The sequence below is a fragment of the Oryzias latipes genome, chromosome 17, assembly GCF_002234675.1.
Source record: "Oryzias latipes chromosome 17, ASM223467v1".
In the NCBI taxonomy this organism is placed as follows: Eukaryota; Metazoa; Chordata; class Actinopteri; order Beloniformes; family Adrianichthyidae; genus Oryzias; species Oryzias latipes.
This window is the reverse complement of record NC_019875.2, coordinates 6,539,405-6,565,805: the sequence shown is the minus strand read 5'-3', so window position 1 is coordinate 6,565,805 and position 26,401 is coordinate 6,539,405. Positions and strand designations below refer to the sequence as shown.

The following is a 26,401-nucleotide window of genomic DNA, read 5'->3' as shown; positions in this document are numbered from 1 at the left end:
CGGTTAAGCAGGTCGTCCAATGATCAAAGGGTCGGCAGTTTGATCCCCGCTGCCCCCAGTCAACCATCGTTGTGTCCTTGGGCTAGACACTTCACCCTCCCTGCCTCCAGCGTGGCTCCACAGGTGTGTGAATGTCCCGGTGATGGTCAGAGGGGCAAATTGTCATCACCAAGTATGAATGAATAATGGACACATTGGAAGAACTTTGAGGATCTGGAAAATTGCTGATAAATCCAATCCATTATTATTAATATTATTTGCTCCTTAGATGTGAATGTGAGTGTCCAGTTGTTTGTCTCTTTGTTGCCCTGCAATGGACTGGCAACTGTCCAGGATGTACCTTGACCTTTTCCTGTAGGGCAGGGACCCTGTACCCTGTGGGGCAGGGACCCTGTACCCTGCACCCTGTAGGGCAGGGACCCTGTACCCTGTGTGGCAGGGACCCTGTACCCTGCACCCTGTAGGGCAGGGACCCTGTACCCTGTGTGGCAGGGATCCTGTACCCTGCACCCTGTAGGGCAGAGACCCTGCACCCCGTTGGGCAGGGACCCTGTACTCTGTAGGGCAGGGACCCAGTACCCTGTAGGGCAGAGACCCTGCACCCTGTAGGGCAGAGACCCTGCAGCCCGTGGGGCAGGGACCCTGTACCCTGTAGGGCAGGGACCCAGTACCCTGTAGGGCAGGGTACTGGGTCTCCAGCAACCCCATAACCCAAACTGGGACTCGACTGGATTCACACAATGGAAGGATGGATTTTTTTAAAATCAATATCTTGTTCTGCTCAGTAATTACCAAAAAATACCAACACAAATGTTAGCAAAAGAAAAGAAAAAAGATAGTTTCTTAAAGTTTTTAAAATGACATGTCTGAGTAGCAACTTTTGTTTTAGAGTAAACTCTTTTTACCAAAAATAGTAAATTCTGAGAAGTATAACAAAGAAGATTTAAGAAGAGCTGGATCGTCTGTATGCATGTCTGCTCACAAATAGATCATCACATCATGCAGATGCACACTGGGCTGATTCAGTCGATCTAAAAACACTACTGTGTTTTTAGGACATATTTGCAATGGAAAGTACCAAGCAGGTGACCAATTGGAGAATTCAGATCATTTTATTTTTTAAACCGAGTGATGTTAGACACTGAACAACTGGATGCCCTGGTCAAAACTTCAGAAAAACTCTTCCTTAAATAGTTGAAAGCAATTCTTTTATTGCCAGCTCTCTTGTTGTGCAGTTTACCCTTGTTTGTTGTCTCCAGATCAGAGTTTAGAAAAACTTCCAGGAAGCGGTGCATATGCATATATGAAGGTCATACAGATAATGGAATCTGGGATCCTTGCAGCCCAGGTCTGGACAGGCACAGTTTATGCACAAGCAAACCTAGTTTACCTTAATAAAGGCACATTGGTAGGGATAAATTAAAGAATGATTGGCTAAACCCCATCTCAACTTGAATCATGAGAAAAGTAGTAGCAAATAGGAAAACTGAAATCAGGAAAAGTGACTCGTTCTTCGAATAAGAAATCTATAATCCTTGCAGCTCGATGTTTTTATCCTAGCAAACAATACCAGCAGAAGTAATGCTCCCTTAAAACTTGTTGGAGAATAAATTGCTATTTAAACTTGAATCAAGTAGATGGTGGAATGACTGACAAGCTGTCATTTTATGTACAAGTGCAAAAGAGGTCACAATGCTTGTACATTCACTAAGGCTGTTCAACTAAACAATATTGTCCAACAACATCATAAGGCAAACCATCTCTTTGGGAACATAAAGGGCTTCAGCATGCAAACACAACTGCTCGTCCTTTCAGCGCTGTAACCATCCGATTCCTTGGTTTGGACACCAACAGGATGGAAAACGTGTTCTTTTTATGGAAACTGGAGGTTCAGGTTCAGAAAAACTGAGTGCCAATAGGAAACAAAACCTTTATGAGCTGTAAGACAAGAAACCAGAAATAAAGTTTGACTCTGGAATGTTGATCCAAAAAAAAGGCCAATCTAAAAGAGATGATGACAAAGAGGAGGCTGACAACACGCTCAAGAAAAAAGTTATGAAGAACGGACAAACTTTCCATGACTGAATTGGTCAAAAATAAATAGAAGAACATATTAAAAGGAACATATACTTTACTTTTTATACATCACAAAATATCTCAACTGCCAAACATGTTCAAATGTTTTCAATTGTGGACATGTTTCACTCTGTTTGTACTCTATGAACTCCAGGCACAAACCCCAGCCTTCCTTCCTACAGACGGATCTGGACTCTTTTCCAAATGAGAAGCTCAATGAGAAGGATTTGATCCCCGTCAAACAAGGCTGCACTTCTGATCAACAATTCACATGGGAACGTCTCAGGCTCAGAAAACCATTTCCATCAGGGTGACAGCAGAGCTGACATGGCTATTTTCATCTTTGTGGCCTTTAAAGTAAAAAAAAAAAAGACAGAAACAGCCCTTGATATCTCAGAAATTGACTTTTTTTATCTGTATTATTTGATAACAAATTGTAATCACAGGTTGAGCCATGGGGAGGGGGGTTAAGCAGCCCTGTTTTTTTTTTTGTTTTTTTTTTGCCAAACTCACAGTGAACAACAAAATCTAAAACTATGCTTCATTGGTGAAGACAAAACAAAAGGAATGAAAAAGAAAACAAGCTTTCCACACTCCTCAGTCAAGGCAAACATATGGCAGGATGTTCAATTTGTTTTCATCCCCATGGGGGTCCAGTGATATGCACTCTGTCCAAGCATACCAGGTGCCATTGGTGTCATAACAACCATTTACTCCTGGCCACTGTTGTGTGTGGATCCTCTCCAAGTCCTTGTCCGTCAACTGCCGACTCATGCCTGGTAAATCCCCCTTTGAGCTGTCTGTCTGCAAAACGTGCATTTTCTTGGACTCTTTGGTCTCCTGTTCTTCCCTTTTGAGATATTCTGACATAAAAAAGTGTGCACTGGGGGTCTGAACCCCTGAAGAGGTGAGCAAATTGCTCTGAAGGTTCAAGTAAGACTGAATGATTTCGTTTCTAGACAGCTCTTTCCAGTTAGTCTGGAGGAAAGGGTTAGGGCAAGGACTTGTTGTTGTGGCAGCCGACTGCTGGACAGAACTTTCTGTTCTCTGCCTAAACTCTGCTGGATCAGGAGTAGAGGACACCTCTACTGGAGAAGGATCTTTATGCACCAGAGGTTTGATCTGACCTGTGACTGGGTCAAACGTTAGTCTGCGTTCTTTTAACCGTACTCTCTTAGTTGTGTCTTCCACTTTCTGCCCATCCAGGTTAATAGAGAAGTCTCTGGACTTGTACTTCCTCCTTTTATGCTCAGAGTTGGCTGCTGTCATTCTATCAGTATCATCAGACACCACAAAGCCCGCTTCCAATCTTGATCTCTGGGATTCTGTATTCTGTTGACAGAGGAGAGGGGAGGCTGATGGTGAATCCAGAGTTCCAGATACATCCTGGGGTTCATACAAACTGGTTGTGTGTGACAAAGGCTTATGAGATAAATGGGGCAGCTTCTCAGCAAAAGATGGTTGACCCGGAGAAGCCAAAGCCTGGGAAAAGGATAAGGGAGAGTCTCTGGAAGAAGGACTTGGGATTGGCGTTCCTTTCAGTCCATATGGTACGGAGCGCTTTGGTAAGGAGTCATGCTTCTGGCTCCGCGGACTGGAAGTGACACTGCGAGGACTCTTGCCTTGATTGTAGCTCCCTCCTTCTTCCTCCAGCCTGGCATGTTGCTGGATTACTGCAACTTTAACCAAAGAGGAAGTGCTGGGTAGTTTTTCCACCCCAGGGGAGTTGGGACAAGGCCTGACAGAATTGACTGAAGTTCTGTTCACTCTGTCGTCATCAAGGTGATCTACTCGGCATTTACCAGGAGACACTGTGACATCTTGTTCAAACTGGGTTCTTGGGCTGCCAGCAATCCCATTGGTGGGTAGTGGGGAGACAGAATTATCATATGTAGACGTCTTTGAGAGGTTTTCTGTTAAGTGCAGTCTGCTGTGCTCTACCTTGCGCTTGCTTGATTTTTCAGCTTTAGGTGAATACGTGTTCTGAACATAATTTCTCATCCTAACATCAGCAAATCCTTTCCCCAACACAGAAATCTCTGGAGGAGAGGGGTCGGTTCGGCACAGATGAGAACTGCCATTTGTCGACCCAGTGACACTGGGTGCCACAACTGGCCCAGGTTCAATCAGTTTTTGCCAGTTTTTCAACAGTTTCTTTGCGCGCTTTGCAAGATCTTCATCCTTGGTCTTCTTTCTAATATCATTGATCAGTTTTCCAAGTCGCGTTTCCTGTAAAATATGTGAGAAAATCAGAGAAGAAAGTCAGTATTTTCCTTTCAGTATGGAGTATCTGTTTAGGAATGCACGCTTTACCTCAAGTGCTTCTTTGGTGATAGGATATTTCTCCAGACAGTTAATTACTTCCAACACAATCACCATGTTGCAAATCTGCAAAAAACAGACAGTTGTTTCATGAGTTCAAAGACAATGCTGGCATCCACACTGTTGAACAACATTCAATAAAGATTGACACCAAATGCAGATATAACAAATTGGTATGCTTCTCTTGGGATTCATTACCTCACATTTATACAGTGTGTTCCAAATTATTATGCAATTGTTTTGTATTTAAGAGTCAAAAAGATGAATTTTTCAAATCAAACTCATGGATTATGGTGTGGATCACTGACATCCATCTCAGACACCTGTGATAACCAGGTGAGTTCAGTCAAATTGTCTAAATCAGGGTCGTGGGCAGGATCCGGCTTGCCTTCAATCCGGCCTCTCCATGGAGACCCACATAAGAGACATCTTAATCCACCACTCTGCAGTCTGTGCTCCGACCTGAACCCCTCTAAGAATCCCTGTCAAACAGAAGACAGTCTTCCCTTTCTACATTGGAGTTCATCTTTTGCCGTTCGCTCATTCTGTAAGAGCAATTATGCAGCTGTTTTTTTCCCAAACTGCACACCCTGTTTTGTGTCCTGATTAGCTGCTGTGAAACCCTGGATGGGGTCACCAACGCAGTGCCCAAGGGTGCATGGTCTCCCATGAAGACCACAGCTCCCGCAAAGCATACTCTAAAAATATCACAGATCAAAATGGAATTCAACTAGGCTGGTGTAGGTACCAAAAGTATTTAGCCTGCAATAACTGTTCAGGGTTCTGCGACTAATGATGACATCACACTACGGTAACACCGCTTGGACAAACTACATAGCTACATAGCGTTGAGATCTGCTAGGGCTCTATATTTTAATTTCACGTTTCATTTTGTAACCTAAAGTTCTTTTTCCCTCATAAATAATGACATTTTGAATTTTAAGCAGTGTCTGACATAATTGTTTGTTGCACCAAATGTATAATAGGGTGACACATTGGCCATAAACTTATTTTTCCAACATGAGTAAATGAAGGACTGTATGAGAAACAATATTTATTTATGGTGTGTATTCTGGTTTAACTGGCCCAAATGTCAGTTTCTAACAGTTATGATTGCAAGGTTTATATTTATATAAATAAACTTATTACAAAAAAGAAAAGAAAAAAACAGCAGCACACACTCCTTATTTTTTTTGTTCAATTTTTTTTGTATTATTCAAGTTATTGTAACAACCAACCAACCAAAAAACCAAAGAATTAGCACTAAAACAAATGCTAAATGTCTTGAATCCAACTTTCTGCTCGTCTCCACTGCTGGCCACACATGATATGCAGAAAGGGCAGTTAAAATAAACATAAATCTAGTTTGTAAAAATCGCTAAAATAGAATTTCTTGTCAAATAATAAAATGTAAAGCACATAAAAAAGATCTTGTAATCAATAACATAATTATTTTAATGACCACATTTAGTATAAATGTATGCGGCTGACTCAAGTTTACCTATTGCATTTGGCTGCAAAAGTGGCTGCAGTTTCCTGGATTATGATCCTCTAAATAAATCCCTTGCAGTACTCCCCTCTTCCCTGTTCCAACATATCCTGTGAATTGAGGGTGAGGCTATAATCAGTCCATTGTGATATATAGTGGGAAATTTCGATGTACAAGTCGCCCATGTTTCTCAAGAAGAACTGTATTTGCTCTCACAAATAATGGTGTTGGCGTGTAAACTTGTGGACCAATCACCATCTTAAACGTCATCAGAGCAACATACAGCCAATCACATAATGAGACGTCATCATTAGTCGCAGGACCCCGAAGGACCCCGACAGTTATTGCAGGCCGAATACTCTTGGTACCTACACCGGCACAATAAACCGCAAATTTATCTTTATCGCGATATCAAGCTGTGCAAGATGCGCATCGTCAAAACTGGCGGAAATTGCGGTAAATCAGCGTTCGAAATGAGCGGTTATCCGGTTGTCTGAAACAACCAGATTGCAGGGAGGAAAACCAAAATGAACCTGATGGTTGACAACCTGGTCTCTTATTCAACATTTTGGTATTTTTCGACTATTTTTCAGATTTCAAGGCAACCTCTAAATTGAGACGTATGCAGCAACTTCTTTCCACTGACAAACGAAGTGCGTGCATGCTAGCATGTTTCTACATGTGCACTTTTCAATAAAAATTATTCAAATGAAGGTGTTGAACAACAGGACCTGGCATCCAAAAACAAGCAAAAAGATTTAAAACACTATAACTTTCACTCATATCAGAACAGACTGACATGAGCTGAAAAAAAACTTTTTCCATAGGATTGTTATGATATTCTACATTTTTACAACAGTCTTTGTATTTTATATTCTTTAAGTAACAATTATCAAAACCAAAGAAAAAAAAGAACCAATATATCTAAATCTGTGTAAAGATACTAGTTATAAAGATATTAGTTTCAAGTTTTTGGCAATACTTTGTGTAACCAGATGCTTCAATATTTAGTAAAATGTTTGTTTTTAATATTTAAAGAGTTTTTTAAATGTCCATCATAAGAGGCAGTTGATATTAGATGTATAGAAGAAACAAAGATGTAAGTACTGACATCTGAGTAGGTTTCGTTGCTGTTGAATATTGGTATCGAAGGACAACCAAAAATTGGGGAGGACAAACAAATATTACTTGCCAGTTTGTCCGGAGGACAACCATTTGTTTCCCCTTATTTCTAACTCTGTAAATGGTTCCCTTAAATGTGCTAAAACAATCTTTTGGCAGCTTGAATTATTGAACAAATCAAATAAATCCTTTTTTGCATTTGACCAATCAGATGGACGCCTTTATGTTCGATGTTTGCCTCCTATGCAGACGAGGGTCATTTGAAGTGTAATTGAAGTTATGTTGACTCTTTTTTAAATGAGACTGTTGCAGTGAAATGGAAATGATGTTTTTGGTTGTTTTGCTGTTTGTTCGTGTACCGCTAGTTGTCGTCATCGTAATATTGATTGATTGATTTCAAGCTTTGTAGTCAATGCAATACAAAATACACAAAGATTTATAAAACTCATTACAGAAAAAATGAAATGCATAGATAAAAAAAAGAGAAAATAAAACAAACAAAAACACTTAAAACACATTTACTTCATTAAATATAGTGATGATTAACTCAAGTCAAGTAGAGCTTGATTTATTGCTTGAAGGAGTGAGCTTCTATAATCGCACCCCTACAATATTGCTAATCAACATCACATATCATGAGTCTTCCTGATATGGTGCAGCCCTATATTCAATATCATTTTAAAAAGTGTCATTCATGTTTGGAACAAATTAGGAGTTCAACAGATCACTATAGATCACCATGGGTTACCTCCCGCCCTTTCCGCCCCTCATGCGTGCATCATTTAAATAAACTGTCTGTTCACACCAAACACAATTTGTGCATCAAATTCACGTCCGCCGTTTTTGTTTCAATAAGCATCATAGTTGCTGCTTGACACAGTCTTAACCTGAAGCCACAGCAGCGTGTGGGAGGAGCTTCCGTTAAAAGCTTTTTCTCGACTTCATCACGGGGGACAAAAAATGAAGGATCAGGCCGCTGCTCCTCTGTAACCAGTGGGAGGAGCTTTATAACAGCAGGGGACAAGATGCAATGTATTGTTGCATTACAGACTTTTTTCATGAGGTCTGTGAAAAAATCCCAAAAGTAACTGAAGCTTCGTTCAGAGCTACTCATTTTTGGATAAACAACACGAAAGCTAGTTTGCCTCTACGTAGTATTGTCCCCTATACTGTATAGTACATGATCAGACAAATCACAGACTGTTGATAAAACTAACAGGATTAAGCTGATTTCTGATTTCCTTTGCTTAAAAAAAGTTAGAAGTGATCATCTCCTTACTTTCACATGTTTGAGCAGATAAACAGAAATAAATCAATGTCTCCTGTTTGAATGTTTCTCTTGTTACTGTTGTGTCAATCGTGGATTAGAATTATGCAGAATAATTACTATTGATAAGTGAGCAATCGATTCATAGTGTTGAAACAATTACGGCAAATTATTAATATCATTAATATACTAGTCTGTGGTTTTGTTTATTGGGAAATTTGCAGTAAACAAGTCCTGTGGATCCCTTCATACTACTCAGACCCCATAAAAGCCCTCATCCTCAAAAAGGGTGGTGGTCTCTGGTCCAGATGGAGTAGTGGGTGGTTGGTGGATGGCCACCATGTTCCAACAAGGCTACAACGTCAAGGAGGTGGTGGAGTCACGTTTGGGCCAGAATCATGGGGAGAGAGCTTGTCTGCCCCTTTAGAACAAATCATCTTCAGGTATGACCATGCACCATCTCATGCTGCAAGGAATACCTCTGCATCGTTGGCTGCTATGGGGACAAAAGGAGATAAACTGTGGCCCCCATCCTCCCCTGACCGCAACACTATTGAGGAACTTTGGAGAATCCTAAAGTAAAATATCTCTCAGGGTGGGGGCAGTTGACATCCAAACAGCAATTCTGGGAGGCTATTCTGACATCCTGCAAAGAAAAGGGATATGATTGGTTGTTTCAGGTCTGACTCCTCCCCCATGAGCGCATATATACCAGCTCTATTACCAGCTAATTCAGATTTGACTAAGCCTTTTGGATAAGAGGTGAAACGTCTTCCAACTTTAAAAACTAAGTCCAGATGACAGCCCCTAAACCTACTACTGTGATGAAAACAAAGATGAATGAGAGTCTTCATCAACATTCATCATTGTTGTTTTATGTTGAAGGGATGTTTCCTCTGGAGGAGGGGGTGTATGTATCTGTTTAAGCCAGGGGTCACCAACCCTGTGCCCGCGGGCGCCAGTGCGCCCGCGAGCACCCCTTGTGGCGCCCGCAGGGAATGCACCCAAAAAAAATATATATATTTTTTTTTTATTGAAGCAAATATTCAACAAACAACCACGGCATGTCTGTCAATGACAACAATATCAATTCTGAGATAAAGGTAGACAAAGAAAACCCAAATATGTAAACAAATATAACTTAAAAAATAATCACTAAAAGTAAGGGTCTATTACAAAAGTTTAAATAGATCAAATAAATTACACAATTTCTGGACATTCTTATGATTCATGTAATGTAAAGATTTTGAGAATAGGTTGAGGTGGTTGAGTAATCCATTAATGTGAGGATTAATATTCCTGTCTTTTTTTATTTACATTTATGTTTAAAAAGTTAAAATTAAGTTAAAGTTTTAAAGGTTTAAAAGTTTAGCTTTAGTGTGTTCAATAAATATTTATCTTGTTCGGCTGCAACCTAAAGTCTGTTTTGAAATTAGGCTCCCTCTGCAACTGAGTTTGACCCCCCCCCCCCCCTGTAATACGAGTCTAGAAAATTCATGCATGTTTTTGTGTGTAAAATGAGCAAATAAAAATAGGGCACACAAAAGGAAGTCCTCAAATTGTGTTGTTTTTTTTTTTTGGGGGGGGGGGGGGGGGGCTAGGAGGTTTTTAGTGGCGCCCTTCATATCACTTGGTGCCCATGAAATAGCCCTCGGTCTCAAAAAGGTTGGTGAACCCTGGTTTAAGCATTGGTGTTCTGTGCATGACAGGTTCATGACGTAAATAGACAAATGGACTTCTGGGTATGTGAATGGAAAAGGAAAATAAAGTAGTGGTCCTCTACACCCAAACATGTCTCTGAGCTCCTTATTTTACAGATGAAACACCGCTATACCAACACCAAACCCCGGAAAGACGGCTACACTGACAATAATCTGATTTTGAGTCATCAAAAGGTTCAGAATTTCTTTGTTTTTGAAACCTATTCGGAAATAAAGCTTCACAAAACGCTCCACATCTTTCATCTTCATGCTAGGCTCTGATAAATGGAAAACGGTGTTTTTTCCTCGTTAATCTATGACTTTTTTTCTCGTAAATGTACGAGTTTCTATCTCACAAATTTGAGTTTTTATTAAACTAAGTTACGAGAAAAAAAAAAGTAAATTTGAGATTTTTTCTCATAAATTTACGACTTAAGATCTCGTAGTTTAACAGTTATGACTGTTTTTTTTTCTGGTAAATTTACGACTTAAAAGTCGTAATTTAAAAAAATGTTTGTACACTGGCCCTAAAACTCTGTCGTACAATTTCCAACTAAGACATTTAACCTGATCACAACCTTGCAATTTTTGGACGTTCTACAGAGATTCTGCATCACACACCTGGCCTGCTTACAGCCTTTCAGCTCTGAATGGTGGTCCTTAAAAAACGGGTATTACTGGCCTGGAAATCCACCATCCCCGTGTATTTTGAACACTGGGTGGGGGTGGTGGCATCTGTCATACAGCTGGAACATGATTGTTTGGGTAAAATGAAAATGTCAAAGACATTAGACATGGGGACACTATGGGGTGCAGTGCCACATCACCTCACCACCAGATAACGGGTATATTACATTTTTGGTACCGTGCATATACTATATTTGTGCCCTATACATAGTCAGATGCATGTTTTGTCATTTTGTCTGGCAGTCACTGTTGTGTTTTGGTTGTTTAGATAGATATAATTTATTCCAGACTCATGGTCCAATCAGTAAAAAGGAGCACACAGACCCACTACATTAAAAATACACAGTTTCTTTTTGTCAAATCAATTAAAATAATATTCAAAATAAACGAAAATGGTTTGAAAAATGGGAGATTGTATTTTTTTTGGCATATCGCCCAGCTCTCAATCTGAGCACTTGGGGCAGTAGCCCCAAAACTGGAGGCGTGGCTAGCGCCCTGAGAAAGACTTCAGACACGTCAGTCCAAAAGATACAGCATTAACGATGATGTGCTGTTAGGGCCGAGTGATATGGCCTGAATACAAAATGCAACGAAATACAAGCTTTAAGAATATTTGTTAAACAACCAGGCAGGTGTTTCGGAAGCTGCTGATGGATTTCGTGACTCACAGAGACACTTCTCGTGCTTGTTTCAGGTGTTGAAACACAAACCATTTGCAACCAACTGCACTGCTTTGACTTGAATGCCAGATGACCGTTGCAGGTGACTTTAGGCAAGGGCTGGTTTAATGTCAGACAAGATTTTCAGACCATGCTGTAGGAGAGTGAGGTGGGCACTCCATTTTTATAGCTTCCACTTTGCTTTAACATCCTCTTTAACTTCATATCTGCAGCTGATTTAAACTTATTTGTACACTAGATTTTGTGTAGCAACCATTTAAATGTGATTTTAAATTAACCCATAACTGTCAAAGTGCAGGATCTCAAAAGTAGCTGGAATCCGGCGGAAATTTGCTGTCTGATGGAGCAACTTTTTGATGATAAACAAAAGTTTTTATTTAGCGCCTCGCAGCAAATATTCCATGTGTGCAGGGTCCAAAATTAGCGCTCGCCAGCGTTCAACTAATGAAGTACCGAGGACATGTAACGATTTTAACAGGATCCAGCAAGAACTGGTGGGTAAACCTGCTGAACGTGCAGCAGCAAAAGGTTTTTTAAAAGCGTTGCTTTGGAGGCAGCGGTGTCGTTAGACACTGACGCCATCGTGCTATGCTAATAAGCTGATCCCTGTGTTGCCAGTATGTGAACACAACCTGGTTTAATGTCAGACAGGATTTTCATGGACCAGACTAAGACATGGCTGATAAATACAACAAAATTAATTAATGGGACATCCACCATCTTCTGTTCCTTTGGGACCAGGCTGCGGGGGCAGCAGTCTAAGCAAAGATGCGCCAGACTTCCCTTTCCCCGGCCACTTCCTCCTCTAGGGGGAGCCTGAGGCGTTCCCAGGCCTGCCAAGAGACCTAGTCTCTCCAGCGTGTCCTAAACCTCTCAGCATCATCTGTCACTTCCATGCATGGTGAACGATACACACGGACGCGATTCAGGCTGAAAACATTTGGCAGTAGCTCCTCCCACACGCGTCTGTAGCATCAAGCTTATGAACACGTGTTTGGAGCAGCGACTTAGCTTTCTGAATCAGCTCTCTCTTCACCACAGCCAATCCGTACAGCGACAGCATAACAGAGGATGGCGCTCCGACCCACCAGTCGATCTCACGCTCTGATCTTCCCTCACTTGTGAACAAGAAGCCATGAAACATAAGCTGGATTCAGACTGGACAGGGCTCCAGACTGCGACCATTTGGTCGCATTTTGCGACCAAAATTTGAGAGTGTGCGACTGAATTTTACATCCAGTCGCACATGTGCGACCAGTAAATTTACCTCCCCCACCCTCCGTATTTTTTATACATTAAACGTGGAAGGGGCAAGTCAATGATCAATGAAATAATCAATGAGACGCGAGCGCACACGCAGGCAAACACACACACAAACTCGCACACATACTCATGAGACGAGAGCACACACTCGCCTAAGTGGCTAAAATGCGAGGAGGGGGAGGGGCCTAGAGATAATCGAGCGCGCGTAAACATCTTTGGGAAGGAAATGGAGACAAATATCATCACAACCTGATATGTGCGTCTGAGCTATGAGTAAGCGAACCATTGATTCGTTCTTCCGACCTGCGGCTAGTGTACCAGGGCCAGAATCTACAGCAGGGGTCTCAAACTAACGGCCCGCGGGCTATTTGTGGCCCCCACCTTGAAATGAAAGTTTAATTTTAATGCGTCCTGCCAGTTTGTATGAATGACACCTTTTCATTGTCTGTGCGGAGCTGACAAACCAACCAATCACAGTGGAGTAAATGACTATTGGGGGCGTGAAAATGACCGGGCTTGAAAGCAGGAAACCTGACACCCCCCTCCCCAGACCACATGAAGGAGTTCCTTACTTTCCTTTTTAGAACGTATCTATTCGCTCGTAATTTTCTAAACGCATGCAGTCCGTGCTGAACTTTTCTCTGGGCCGCACAGACCCGGAGGTTACGGGGGTTACGGTTAAAACGCGGCGTTGCATCCCCCCCAACCAAACGGTTTATGCCCAGCTGTTACGTCAGCACACCGCTCTCGTCCCGCGGGAGTCGGGTCAGCTGTGGAGAATAAATGTCCCACACCTACATGCGTGACAGCTAACGGGGCTTGAACTTTAAACACGTGCGAGCAACAACACGGTTTAGTCCGAGACACACTTAAAACACGTGGTGAAAATGTAAGGATAGACTGTTTGAGACGAACCAGCGCCCCACCTGGATCATTGGGGAGACCAGACCTGGGGGGGGGGGGGATCTGCAGCGAGACTGAAGGAGAACAGGAAGTTGAAGTTCAAATCAGTTCAATTCAGTTTTAATATTCCTCTCCCCCTCAGTATGATCTGTGTTATTATATATTTTGTATTTATTTGAATGTTTTGTAATGGATGTAGCCTATTTTTAATCAATTGGTATTTCACATTGTTTCAATTTCTCACTTAACTACAAAAACCATAAGGACACATGTCCCATAATGCATTATTTTGTAGTCATAGGGCAGCTTTCAGTCAGTGCAGTACTAAATTTCCAGCTGCGTTCGGTAGGTTGGGGCCTTGCTGCTCCCGCCCCTTTCTCCTGATATTTTGGTGATGATTGACAGGTGATGTTGGAGCAAAAACAAAAATATATGACACACCAGGTGATCTGCGCAGCGTTTCGTCCACCTGGGTTATCTCAAACATGCTTATTGTGCGTCTTGGCTGCACTTATTTGGTGTCACCAAGATAAATTTCCATCAGTTTTTGAGCCTCTCTCTGATCTCAGGTATCTGTATCGATTGTTCTGATTTCCAGTGAACATCGCCCGTTCTTTTACAGTTTACCTTCTTCTGTCAGTTTACCTTCTTGTTGCATCTTCAAAAGTGCAGATTAAAATGTGACACTGAATTTGAAACAGCGCATTGTAATTTCTGCATCTATTATTAAAGTATTTATTCATAATACAGTGGAAAATAGTAGATTTGGTTAGATTGTTGATTTACGGTATGCGCCCCTAAATTTTCTGGTTGTGCCCCTAAAATTTTCAGTTGGGGGCCACTGTGCTCCTAGTGAAAAAAGTTAGTCTGGAGCCCTGCTGGACACATTTGGTCCGCTTTCAGTGAACCAGTTTGTTCCCCCGAGAATCCAGAACTAATTTTCAGTCCTCAGAGCAGGACAGCTAGACCAAAACGGCCACCGTAGGAACGTAAAGAGAGTAGGAATGTAGGAACAGATGAGCCGCGGACAAATGTGAAACAACGATTGTCGTGTTATCAAGCAGAAAAAAGGTTCAACAGTTTGTTTATTTTAACGCAGCTGGAAAGCTTCTGACATGTTTTCTGTGTCTGATGATGCGGCACGCCCCCTACAGGCGCTGCTGTGACATCATCAAAGCTGCATTATAGTTCCTGATGAATTATTATCTAATGAACCATTTTCTATGAAATGCGAGTTATTTTCGGCTCATTTTCCAACCAGGAAATAAGACGACTCGATCTCTGAGGCTCCGCCTTTCTCTTATTGTGGGTGTCGCCCATTTCATGATGTCATCCTAGAGTCAGCCTCAGCAGTGTGTCTGTGTTTCTCCCACGAAAACAAACAACATCTGAACTTTTATATTGGTTATATACATGAAAGCGCTTAGTGGATCACCGCTAGCTCCACTGAGAAAGTGGGCGTATGTGTGTTAGCCTGGAGGCGGAGCTGGCAGCACAGTCACTTCCTGGAAGGGGCAGTTCCTCACTTTGTGATGTCACAATGTGAGAACCCACTTGTTTTCATGGATTGGGAGGGGCTGGTGCTGAGAGAGCAGGTTTTAGAGGAATGTGTGAATTTTAGGATGTATTCAGACTGGAAAAACCATTCGGTCCAGACCAAGTCCACTTCATTTGGTCCAGACCAAGTCCACTTCATTTGGTCCAGACCAAGTCCACTTCATTTGGTCCAGACCAAGTCCACTTCATTTGGTCCAGACCAAGTCCACTTCATTTGGTCCAGACCAAGTCCACTTCATTTGGTCCAGACCAAGTCCACTACATTTGTTCAGACCAAGTCCACTACATTTGGTCCAGACCAAGTCCACTACATTTGGTCCAGACCAAGTCCACTACATTTGGTCCAGACCAAGTCCACTTCATTTGGTCCAGACCAAGTCCACTTCATTTGGTCCAGACCAAGTCCACTTCATTTGGTCCAGACCAAGTCCACTTCATTTGGTCCAGACCAAGTCCACTACATTTGTTCAGACCAAGTCCACTACATTTGGTCCAGACCAAGTCCACTTCATTTGGTCCAGACCAAGTCCACTACATTTGGTCCAGACCAAGTCCACTACATTTGGTCCAGACCAAGTCCACTTCATTTGGTCCAGACCAAGTCCCCTTCATTTGGTCCAGACCAAGTCCACTACATTTGGTCCAGACCAAGTCCACTACATTTGGTCCAGACCAAGTCCACTACATTTGGTCCAGACCAAGTCCACTTCATTTGGTCCAGACCAAGTCCACTTCATTTGGTCCAGACCAAGTCCACTTCATTTGGTCCAGACCAAGTCCACTTCATTTGGTCCAGACCAAGTCCACTTCATTTGGTCCAGACCAAGTCCACTTCATTTGGTCCAGACCAAGTCCACTTCATTTGGTCCAGACAAAGTCCACTTCATTTGGTCCAGACCAAGTCCACTTCATTTGGTCCATTTGGTCCAGTTCGAGTCCTGAACCTTGGGTTTGGTCTGTTTTCAGACTGCCGTCAAATGGACTTTCCTGTTCCAGACTAAAGCTAAAGACTAAAGGAAATACGAGGGCGGGGCAAAGCAAAGAGAGGCAAAAATAATGGAAGTCCTGCACTTTGCAACAGTTTGTTGGGATAGTTCACTCATTCAAAATTTTTTTATCGAACCAATTCTGAACGTCTGTATCAATGTCAGATTGAACACCGGTGGAGTCGAGCTGCAGGAGACGAGGATGCTAGCAGCTGCAGTGAGACGACGGCTAAGAAGGTTCTGATAAATGTTTCTGACGTGTAGATCGTCAGGAAAACAGTGAGAAAAAAAACGTGGATCACGTCTAAAGTTGTTTGAATGAGTCTGCATTCATCCCACCACATTTAATAAAATCATTAAACAATATAATACAATAATAGATGACATGTTTTCTGTGTCTAGTGACGCGGCACGCCCTCTACAGGCGCTGCTGTGACATCATCAAAGCTGCATTATAGTTCCTGATGAATTCTCTGAAACAATGACATCACACCACAACCATGAGACACAGACACTCACTGAAATGTGGTGGGATGAATGCAGACTTATTCAAACAACTTTAGACGTCGTTTCTCACTATTTTCCTGACAATCTATACGTCAGAAACATTTATCAGAACCTTCTTAGCCTATGGAAGCGATTCTGTAGCATAATTAAAAATAAAAGTCAAAACCAGAAATGCTTTTTCATTTTGAAAAAGTTCTCTGGTAAATGTGTAGCAAATTTCATTTGGAAATGTCTAATTTTATAAATGAAATGGATTAATAGAAATGCTTTTTCATTTTTTAAATGTAACTGCATCAATTTCATTTTATACTTGAAAAAAAATGTGTATTCTGTATCATAATTAAAATGAAAATGCAAAGAGGGGATTGCATTTTCATTTTCACATCCACCCTGTGAATAGTGTCGCATAATTAAATTCGACTTAGCATTTCCAGAGGGGAGGCGGGGCGATGATGTCACTGCTATCTATGTGAGTCCGGCTGCTAACAGACTCATGCTAGGAGCAGCTTTGTGTTAGCGGCAGAGGAGAGGGCTTTGTGATGTTTGTTCTCTCCTGATGATTGTACACAGCTTCTCAGGACTACGTAGCAGCATTTCTGCCTTCTGTGGTCCTCCTTTGGACGCACCATGGTTCGTCGAATCTTTCCCCCAGACTAGCTTCATCTTCGGACCGGCAGCCGTATCGCCGAAGGCAGAAGTGCGGCTACGCAGACCTGAGAAACTAAACCATCATATGAATTTGTGTTTCCAGTGGTGTCCAGACAAAATAAAGGCTGATGTAATTCCCACATAATTACATCCAAGATGGTAATACAGTAATAAAAGGACAGATCTGTGGCTGTGTAGCGCCAAAAAATATGTGTTGGTGCAACCAGCAAACGTTTAGCATAGCGAAATCTGCTGGAGCTGTTGATGGGGCTCCAGCTGTCACTGAACAGCAAAATCAGCGCCAAGATGCAGGAAACTATCTTCAAAATGTGCTGTTATTGCTATTGTGATTATTATTAAGGGCCTGCTCGCTCATAATTTCTTAACTCCGTGCGGTCAGTGCTTTTTTCTTGGCTGCAAGGACCCCAAAGAAGCGTTAGCATTAGGCTAATGCGTGCTAAAAACATTAGCTCTGGAGGAACAGAACTCCAGACGGCCAATCCAGCAATGAGCAACTTGGATGTAAATATGTGGGAATTACATCAGCCTTTATTTTGTTCTGGACACCACTGGTAACACAAATTCATACCATGGTTGAGAGTTTCTCAGGTCTTTGAGCAGCATTCCCTCCTCCTGCGCTTCGAAGCTTTGTGTCCAGGCTAGCGGGCCGGTTTAGTTCCGTCCAAAGAGCAAGTCCAAGGGAGAAGCTTCGAACCGTGCGGCAGCGGCTTTCCGAAGGAGGCTGTGGTCCCAAACTCCAGACCACATAAGGTGGAAATGCTGCTATGTAGTCCTGAGAAGCTGTGTACAATCATCAGGAGAGCACAAACATCACAAAGCCCTCTCCCCTGTCGCCAACACAAAGCTGCTCCTAGCATGTGTCTCTTAGCATCCGGACACACATAGATAGCACTGACGTCATCGCCCCGCCTCCCCTCTGGAAACGCTAAGTCGAATTGAATTATGCGACAATGTTCGCAGGGTGGATGTTAAAATGAAAATGCAATCCCGTCTCTGCATTTTCATTTTAATTATGACACAGAATAAGCAGTTTTAAGTAGAAATGAAAAAGCATTTTGGTGGATTGATTTTTCATTTGAATTTTGAGTCAAAAAAATGCAGCTTAATTTGTAAAATTAAAAAGCATTTCTGGTTTTGATTATGCTACAGAAATTCTTTGCTAGCATCCTCGTCTCCTCAGTATCCGCCCTGCAGCATGAACCGCCGTACCACAATAAGTAAAAAGTTTGTTACTGATGTTCAAACCTGGTAATCGACAAGTTTTAATAAGTTAACCGTCCCAATAGGGATTGTAAAGTGCAGCGCGTTTGTCTTTCTCCTTGCCCCGCCCTTGTAGGACCTGACCAATGACAGAAGAGATCTTTAGTCACATGGTTTTGTTAACAAACAGGATACTCTGCTTGATGCCAGTTTGAATACAGACCAAAAGCTAGATTCAGGACTCGATCCAGGAACAAAACAAGAGAACTCGATCCGGGAAAAATTAACCTCCTCCACCTGGGGCAGGAGCACCCCACCCACCCAGAGAGGACAAAGTACTCCTAAAAGGCTGTATTTTATAAATGTAATAACAGACCTGATTCCACTGTTAACCTTTTTAGCAGCATCTTTTTAGCATCATGGAGTGATGCTGGTGTTGTGCTTAAGGGGCTTTTCCCACTTTTACTGACGTCACAATATGAGGAGCCACTCGATTGGGTGGATTGGGAGCAGCTGGTACTCAGAGAGCAGGTTTTTGAAATGCGTGAACGGAACAAAATACCGCTTTTGAGGTGTTTTTCGTAAAGAATTAAAATTATAATACACTTCAAAGCTCAAAAAGGTTGATTTTTTTGCATGATAAAGAATACAGAGTTACACAAAAAAACATTTTCCGTTTACTTAGAAAAGTTTCGCTTTTTAAAGGATAAGTTAGCCCTGAAAGTAATACCTACGTTACAATAATACTTGAAACTTGTTGATTGCCAGCATAAAGCGGTGCTGAAACACACCACAGTACCAAACCTTCCTGAGCTTTTAGTTAAACACAACTGTATTGGGGTTTGGCTACAAAAATGACCAAAAAATCAATGAAGAAAAACCATGACAATGAAAATTTTGGATAGTATGTTGCATGTTGTGCATGTTTATGCACACAAACACATCCTAGTAATTTCACTATATCTCAATGCCACACATAAATTGGTCACTACACATGAAATTCTTCTTTAGAGGAATAAGAATTGCTGTAAACTTAAAAGTTGAGCCTCACAGTCCAAAATCTCTTAATCATCCAGACAAGATTATAGTGAATTCCTTTAATTTCTCGACCTGACTCAAGTTAATATTAAACTTTTAGGGACAGAATTGTTTAGACTGGTAAATGTAGCACCTCTAAAAAGCTGGAGTGCCTCGTTTTCTGCCTCTATTTTAAATGACAGTTTTGCTAAATCGACAACAGTTCCCCTGTGGCCTGACAGGGTTAGGGGGTCGCTGGGTAACTTTTACTGTTGTGTTGGTGAATCTCAGGGCTAAGCTAACAGCTAGCATGCTAAGGGACTGCCATGACTAACCGAGGCTAAGCTAATGGAGGTGTAGCTCGCCGTGTAGCTCTATCTATTCTCCAGAGGCACGCGCCTCTCTGTCAGGGTCAGTGGCGGTTCTACCCTGAATTACTCCCCGGGCGAGACCCTCCCCAGGCGCCCCCCCCCCCCCCCCCCCCCCCCCCCATGGTCAAAACAGAACTATGTCTTTGTCAACTAACATGTTTTCCGACATGCTCATGTTTTCCGTCTTCAATCCTTTGATTGGCACATTTTTAGTTATGACCTGTTACATTATGTTTTGTCCCCATAGAGTTGCAGTAAATGGTAAATATTCATTTTTAAAACTACCTACAGATTTATGGAAATTCTATTGGCTAAAAATATAACCCAACATTTGTAAAACAAATAAAAAATAAACTTCATATGCTGGCTCAAAATTAACCCCTAAATCCCCAGTTAAATGTCAAAAACACATTGTGAAAACGTTTAGGCTGCCACAAATGATTATTAAATTAATGACCAATCTCAAATTATTTGCCCCATTAGCATCTTATGGCAGCAGCAGCATGCTGTGTAACCATCACAGCTTTTTTAACATTATGAACTAGTATACAACAGCAAAACACAACAAAACCGTTGTGTTACAGCACAGCAGACAGACACATGAATCATAACTAATGTTACAAGTTAAGGCAGAGCAAATTTTTAAGAATAAAATCTAAAAAATCAATAAAAAATGACGCTATTTGCAACATTTGGGCTTGATAGAACGGGCTTGATGCATGTTTTAGAAAAAACATGCATCAAGCTTTGAGGGCTTCCCCTTTTCTTTATCTCTTTTCTCCTCTTCTTCTTTTCTTTTCTTTCTAAATTGGGCACCAGATGGCTTTGACCTTTTCTTCTCCATATTTTAGATGTTTTTGGCGATTGTTTGGCATAAATGTCCTCACGTCACGAAGAAGGCATCAAGTCCGTCGACTGAACCAACTGTCACCTTAGTGACAGCATTGTTTTGTGTTGCCATTTTTTCATTTGGGCATTTCACATAAAATTAACCCAAAAAAGAAGAATATATTTTTTATACCTTTATTAAAATGTAGGTTATAGAATGTCACCTTATGACTGACTTATAAAAAGGTTTTATAAAGTAGATTCAAACCCCCGCCCTTGTCCCCACCTAGCCTCTTAATTTGGAAGCGTCCCACAATTGAACTGATTCCCCGCAGCCCCCCCCCCCCCCTTTCTTCACACATTTTCAGCAGGAGCGCGTGCAGCTACAGCCAGGGGCGCTGATTCGCTACATTACTTTTATTTTTTTTATCAAGCCCGCGACCGTCGCCTCCTCTGAAAGATGAGCCAGCCAGGGTTTGCGCATGCGCAAACGCGGCGGCGCTCCGTGCTCACCCCGCGCCCCTTCCCTTCTCCTTCTTCACACACATTTGTGTCTACTTCTCAAAGACAGGAGAGCGCAGCTGCGGGGCGGCGGCGCGGCCAGGTTCAGGCTGTTACAAACTCACAAACTGTGACATAAGAAAACCAATAGTGGTGCATATAATATTTTACAAGGGCTGAGCTGCCGGTGCCGCCCCCTTCAGTTTTCCGCCCCAGGCCACCGCCCGGACGGCCCGTGCCTAGAACCGCTACTGGTCAGGGTTTTTGAAAAGTCATCTTCAACTATACTGTGACAGAAACGTTTTCCTTCAAAGTAGCACAACACGTCAAGCGTAAGCAGACGTGTTAACGTACGGAGCGTGTAGGTAAACAAGCTAACACTGGCCGGGTAGCCTGTTAGCAGGAGGAGCACTCACATTGCTCTGACTGTCGATGGCCTGGAGCAGCCGGTCCCTTATCTGCTGCGGGGTTGTGGATACCGTGGTCATTGCCTGTTTGATGCGATCCGGATGATGGAGGGAGGAATCCTCCAAAATGAAAACCGGATGACAACGATGACTTCTTGACTGCTTCACGAACACGATATGCACCCGAACCGCATGTTTCCCGGAGCTTGGAAGGTAAAAGGTTCGCTTTCCTCACATGGAGCTGGAAATGTGTGAGCGGGTTTGACCGTTTGTTCCAGTCTGACAACGGGCTCCCACAGCTCACTCCGAGGTGCTGGATCTCTCTTGGCCTCCTGTTGCATGCTGGGATACGATGCCTGCGTCATGACGTAGGCACGCGACAGAGGACACAGAGTTGACAGTTTCTCTCCACAGAGTTTTTTTTATATAACTGAAATGTTGCCTGTTCCTTAAATAAATAAAAATTATATATATCGGTCCTGCACTTAACCAACATGTGTGTGTAAATATACATAGATGAAGGAGCGATAGCTGTGTCCTAGATTTTTTATTTTTCCATATATAACACAGAATCATTTGTTTTATAATTTTGAACCAACCGTCGGGAGGTGGCAGGGGCATATTTTGGAAAATATACAGCAGTTTTGGTAAAATGTTCATTTTGTAGACATTAGATCAGTGATGTAGGAAGCTGCATTCATCTATTAATACTGTCATTTATTTCTTTTGTTATGGAATCATTATTGTTTTGAACTGTTAGTGCTATGTTTGGAAAAATGTTTATACCTAAATATTTAAATGAGTGGACTGATTTAAAATGCATTATTACTGCTGGTGGCCTTTCTCTTTGATTCTCGTTCAGCAGTAAAATGGACGATTTAGATTTATTTATGGTGTAGCTGGATATGTAACCACACTCTTCAATTAATTGCAGACGAGCAGATATAGATGAGTCTAAGTTGGAGAGATGTAAAATAATCTATACCAATCTACCTAGGCTGTGTCCCACCAAAGTGGGGTAGCCTTGACAGGGCACCCATTCTTACCGCCCTCCTTCTCTTCCCCAAACCCTCCTCCTTCAGTGTGTGCGTGTGTGCGCGTGTGTGTGTATGTGACCGGTCTAAGGCCTGGTCTAAGCCACACCACACTGCACCAGGGTCAGCTGCACAGCCCAGTGTGGGCACCTCCACAGCAGGGCCTCAGCCGAGGCTGGTTTCCCCTTGCCGCTTCATCCCAAGACCAGACCTCTACCACACCCATCCATTCATTCATACACAAACTCTCTCCACCCATCCCTGTCCTGAGCAGCCTCTCTCCCATGCACCACAGTCATCCCTCTTGCATTCAGCGCTCTTTTTACACCCTCTGTCCATCCCATTCGCGGTCTTCCTCTCATTCTCACTCCACTCACATCAGATTCGTACACATGTAAAATAATATCAATATAAAACAATATCAATGACAATCTATGTTCTACGTGATTAATCGTAATACCAGAGATGGTTGGATGAGCACGTACTGCTATGGCAAGTGGCTCTATTGCTAGAGTGAACAGCAGAGGTGACAAAGGGCATCCCTGCCGACACCCACGTTTAATTTAATAGGAGCAGAGATATTTTTGTTTGTTAAAATGTCAGCAATTGAGCATAAAGTTCAGCATAAAGATTGCAGAATAAGTTTTTAAATTCAGTATTTATTTCCTTTGGGTGCACAGGGTTGTCCCATTTTTGTTAATTATTGAAGTTATGTTCTTTTGGGCCTCCGTTTGTTTAATTTGCCAGGCTAAGATCTTTCCAGGTTTGTCTCCTTGCTCATAGAGAGTTTGATTGAGGCTGCACGATCTGTTGATTCCTTATTATACTCAGCTCCCAGCATTTCTAATTCTTTTTCAGCTTGCTGATCTTTATTTTTACACACTTTCTCCTCAGCTGTTGTTGTTCTATCTTCTAATTGTATTCTTTTTTGCGCAATTCTCTTGATTTTGATGAAGTAAAGGAAATTATATGCCCTCTTAAAAAAAAGCTTTAAATGCCTACCATCTTACACTGGCTGAAGTTTGAGTAGTGTTCATGGTAAAATATTAATCTATTTTATTCCCTACAAATTCAACAACATGTTCATTCTTAAGCCATTTTCGATGCAGACACCACCTGGGTGGATGCATTTTGAGATTAATATGCAAGTACAAAATGCTACATGGTCCGAGATTGTTATACTGTCAAAAAACATTGTTTTATATTGGATAGTAACTCTGCTGAAATTAAAAAGTAATCTATGTGAGAGTATGAGCCATAAGTTTTAGAATAACAAGAATACTCAATATCTTTGGGTCTTGTGTGTCGCCACATATCTGCCATTTTTAATTCCTTCATGAAATTCTGTACAGCATTCCTACTTCTTTGGTGAGTTTGGTCAAATCCAGATGATCTATCCAAAGAGGGATCCAAGACACAATTCCAGTCTCCTCCTAGGATACTATATCCTTGGAGTGAAGAAATGGTTACAAAAAGGTTTGTAAAAAATGTGTTATCATCTATGTTAGGCCCATAGACATTCACCAGGTTGATAGTCTCTTTTAGAATGGAACCTTGAAGAATCAGAAATCTGCCAGATGTATCTTTAATAACATTTAGAACTTGAAAAAGGAACAGATTTATGAATTAGTGTGATGACGCCACATGCTCTTGAGATATGAGATGCTGAATATAAAGACCCGTGCCAATCTTCTGCCTGTTTTGACATTATCCTCTTCCAGAGTGTGAGTCTCCTGGAGGAATTTTAGACCCAATATCTTTTATCTTATTCATAACCGGTTGAATTGTTTTTGTTTTGTTCAAGACCCTGCAGTTCCAAGATGTGCATTTAATTTCAAAGTTTTGTGTCACTAAAACGATGTTAGATAACATTTCCTGCATTTATAAACAGGTCTGAGAGGTAAAAAAAACGCACAAACAATGTCACCAAAGAGATGAACAACATAACACTCAAAACCCCTTCCCCATTTTTCCCGGCTAACTGGGCAACCCCATTCTGCTTCCGGCCGCAATCCATTACAAACTTATTTGTTTGTGAAATCAAACCCTCAACCCCACTCGCTTCTGATAGCTTTAGGATCAGTATGTCCTCAAAAATTAGGTATATGATGGAAAATAAGATAAAAGTAAAAATGAAAACATAAATAAAGTCAATGTATACATTTCCAATGTTAATAGTAACAAAAGGCAAGCAGGTACAACTTTTAAATGTGTTTAAAATAGTGTTAAAATTGATTAACATAAAATACCAGCCTGTGCAGTAATATTTTTCACTGTACTTGCAAATAAGATAAAATAAACTTCAGACCCAAATTCACACACTAATATTTAAGACCAAAATTGACTTCCTTCTGTTGGAACCAGAAGCAAGGCATTTTCTACAGGTGACATCACGCAATTCAACCACTTAAACAGTCAACAGTGCTCACAAATGCACCTGCTATGTTTCAATGTCTGACCAATGATGTTCTGATGGATACATTCAATAAGTTTGTGTTTGTCCTGAACTCTGGACGGAGCGCGTGTGACGTCACCCATAGAAAATGCCTCATCTCCGGCTTCAGCCAACTGAAGTCAATTCAGTTGCCATGTTTCTGCGATACGGACGTATCCATGTTGGAGCCAGACGACAGTGATTGGCAGTGACGTGTGATGAAGGTTGTGGCTGGTGAGACACTGACTCTTTCAGAGCCAGATTTACAAACAGATACGGGTCATTCTAGATTTACAGAACATTTGACGTCCCACCAATTTTATGTCAGACAACCCATAAACAAAATGCTAAAAAGTGTAGTTTTTGACTAAATTCACGTCTTGAGACCAATTCTACTGTTTTGAAAAGTCTGGAGTACCCCCTAAAAGTGCCATGATTTCCTTGCCCCCAATCCCCCCTCCCCCCCAAATGTCCAAATACATTTTAAATAAAAGTTTAATTTAACTTCAAATAATGTTTTAGGTATTGTTTCATAGAAGGGAACATTTGTTTTAATAAAAAAAACAATTCAAATAATTATTATTATCCGTGGTTCACGTGTCCCACAATTGGCCGCCCCTGGTACTGCCCTCTTACCGAGACATTGACAGTTATTGAGTAGAAAATCAGAACTGGGACGGTTTACTTTTCAGGAATTTTGAAGCTTAAAAACACATCAAGGTGAATTCTAGAGACTATAACAGACCCCCCCCCCCCGATACACACACACACACACACACACACACACACCCACACACACACACACACACTGGTCTCAACTTTACCTGTAAATAAAGTCCATCCATGTTTCCTTCTGGACAAAAATCTAAGCCTTTAGCTTTAAAGCCCTCCTGACCTTTTTGTTTCTCTCAGTCTCAATAAAGGTGTGTCGGTTCATCGTCAGTTCATCGTTGGTTCATCGTCAATTCATCGTCAATTCATCGTCGGTTTATCGTCAGTTAATCGTTGGTTCATCGTCAATTCATCGTTGGTTCGTCGTCGGTTTATCGTCAGTCTTTAGCCTTTAGCTTTAAAGTCCTGACCTTTTTGTTTCTCTCAGTCTCAATAAAGGTGTGTCGGTTCATCGTCAGTTTTTCGTTGGTTCATCGTTGGTTCATTGTCAGTTCATCGTTGGTTCATCGTCAGTTCATCGTTGGTTCATCGTCAATTCATCGTTGGTTCGTCATCAGTTTATCGTCAGTTCATCGTTGGTTCATCGTCATTTCATCGTTGGTTCATTGTCAGTTCATCGTTGGTTCATCGTCAGTTCATCGTTGGTTCATCGTCAATTCATCGTTGGTTCGTCATCAGTTTATCGTCAGTTCATCGTTGGTTCATCGTC

At 41.7% G+C, this 26,401-nt stretch overlaps 1 protein-coding gene across 1 annotated transcript; it reads right to left on the bottom strand.

The window, feature by feature from the left end:
* Positions 1 to 1,093: 1,093 nt before the first annotated feature.
* LOC101161750 (mediator of RNA polymerase II transcription subunit 26) lies at positions 1,094 to 21,919 on the bottom strand. Its single transcript, XM_004078736.4, has 3 exons — positions 21,562 to 21,919; positions 4,390 to 4,464; positions 1,094 to 4,305 (listed from the first exon to the last, which is right to left on the bottom strand). The coding sequence occupies exons 1-3, from the start codon at positions 21,631 to 21,633 to the stop codon at positions 2,674 to 2,676; spliced, it is 1,779 nt and encodes a 592-aa protein (XP_004078784.1). The 5' UTR covers positions 21,634 to 21,919; the 3' UTR covers positions 1,094 to 2,673.
* Positions 21,920 to 26,401: the final 4,482 nt, after the last annotated feature.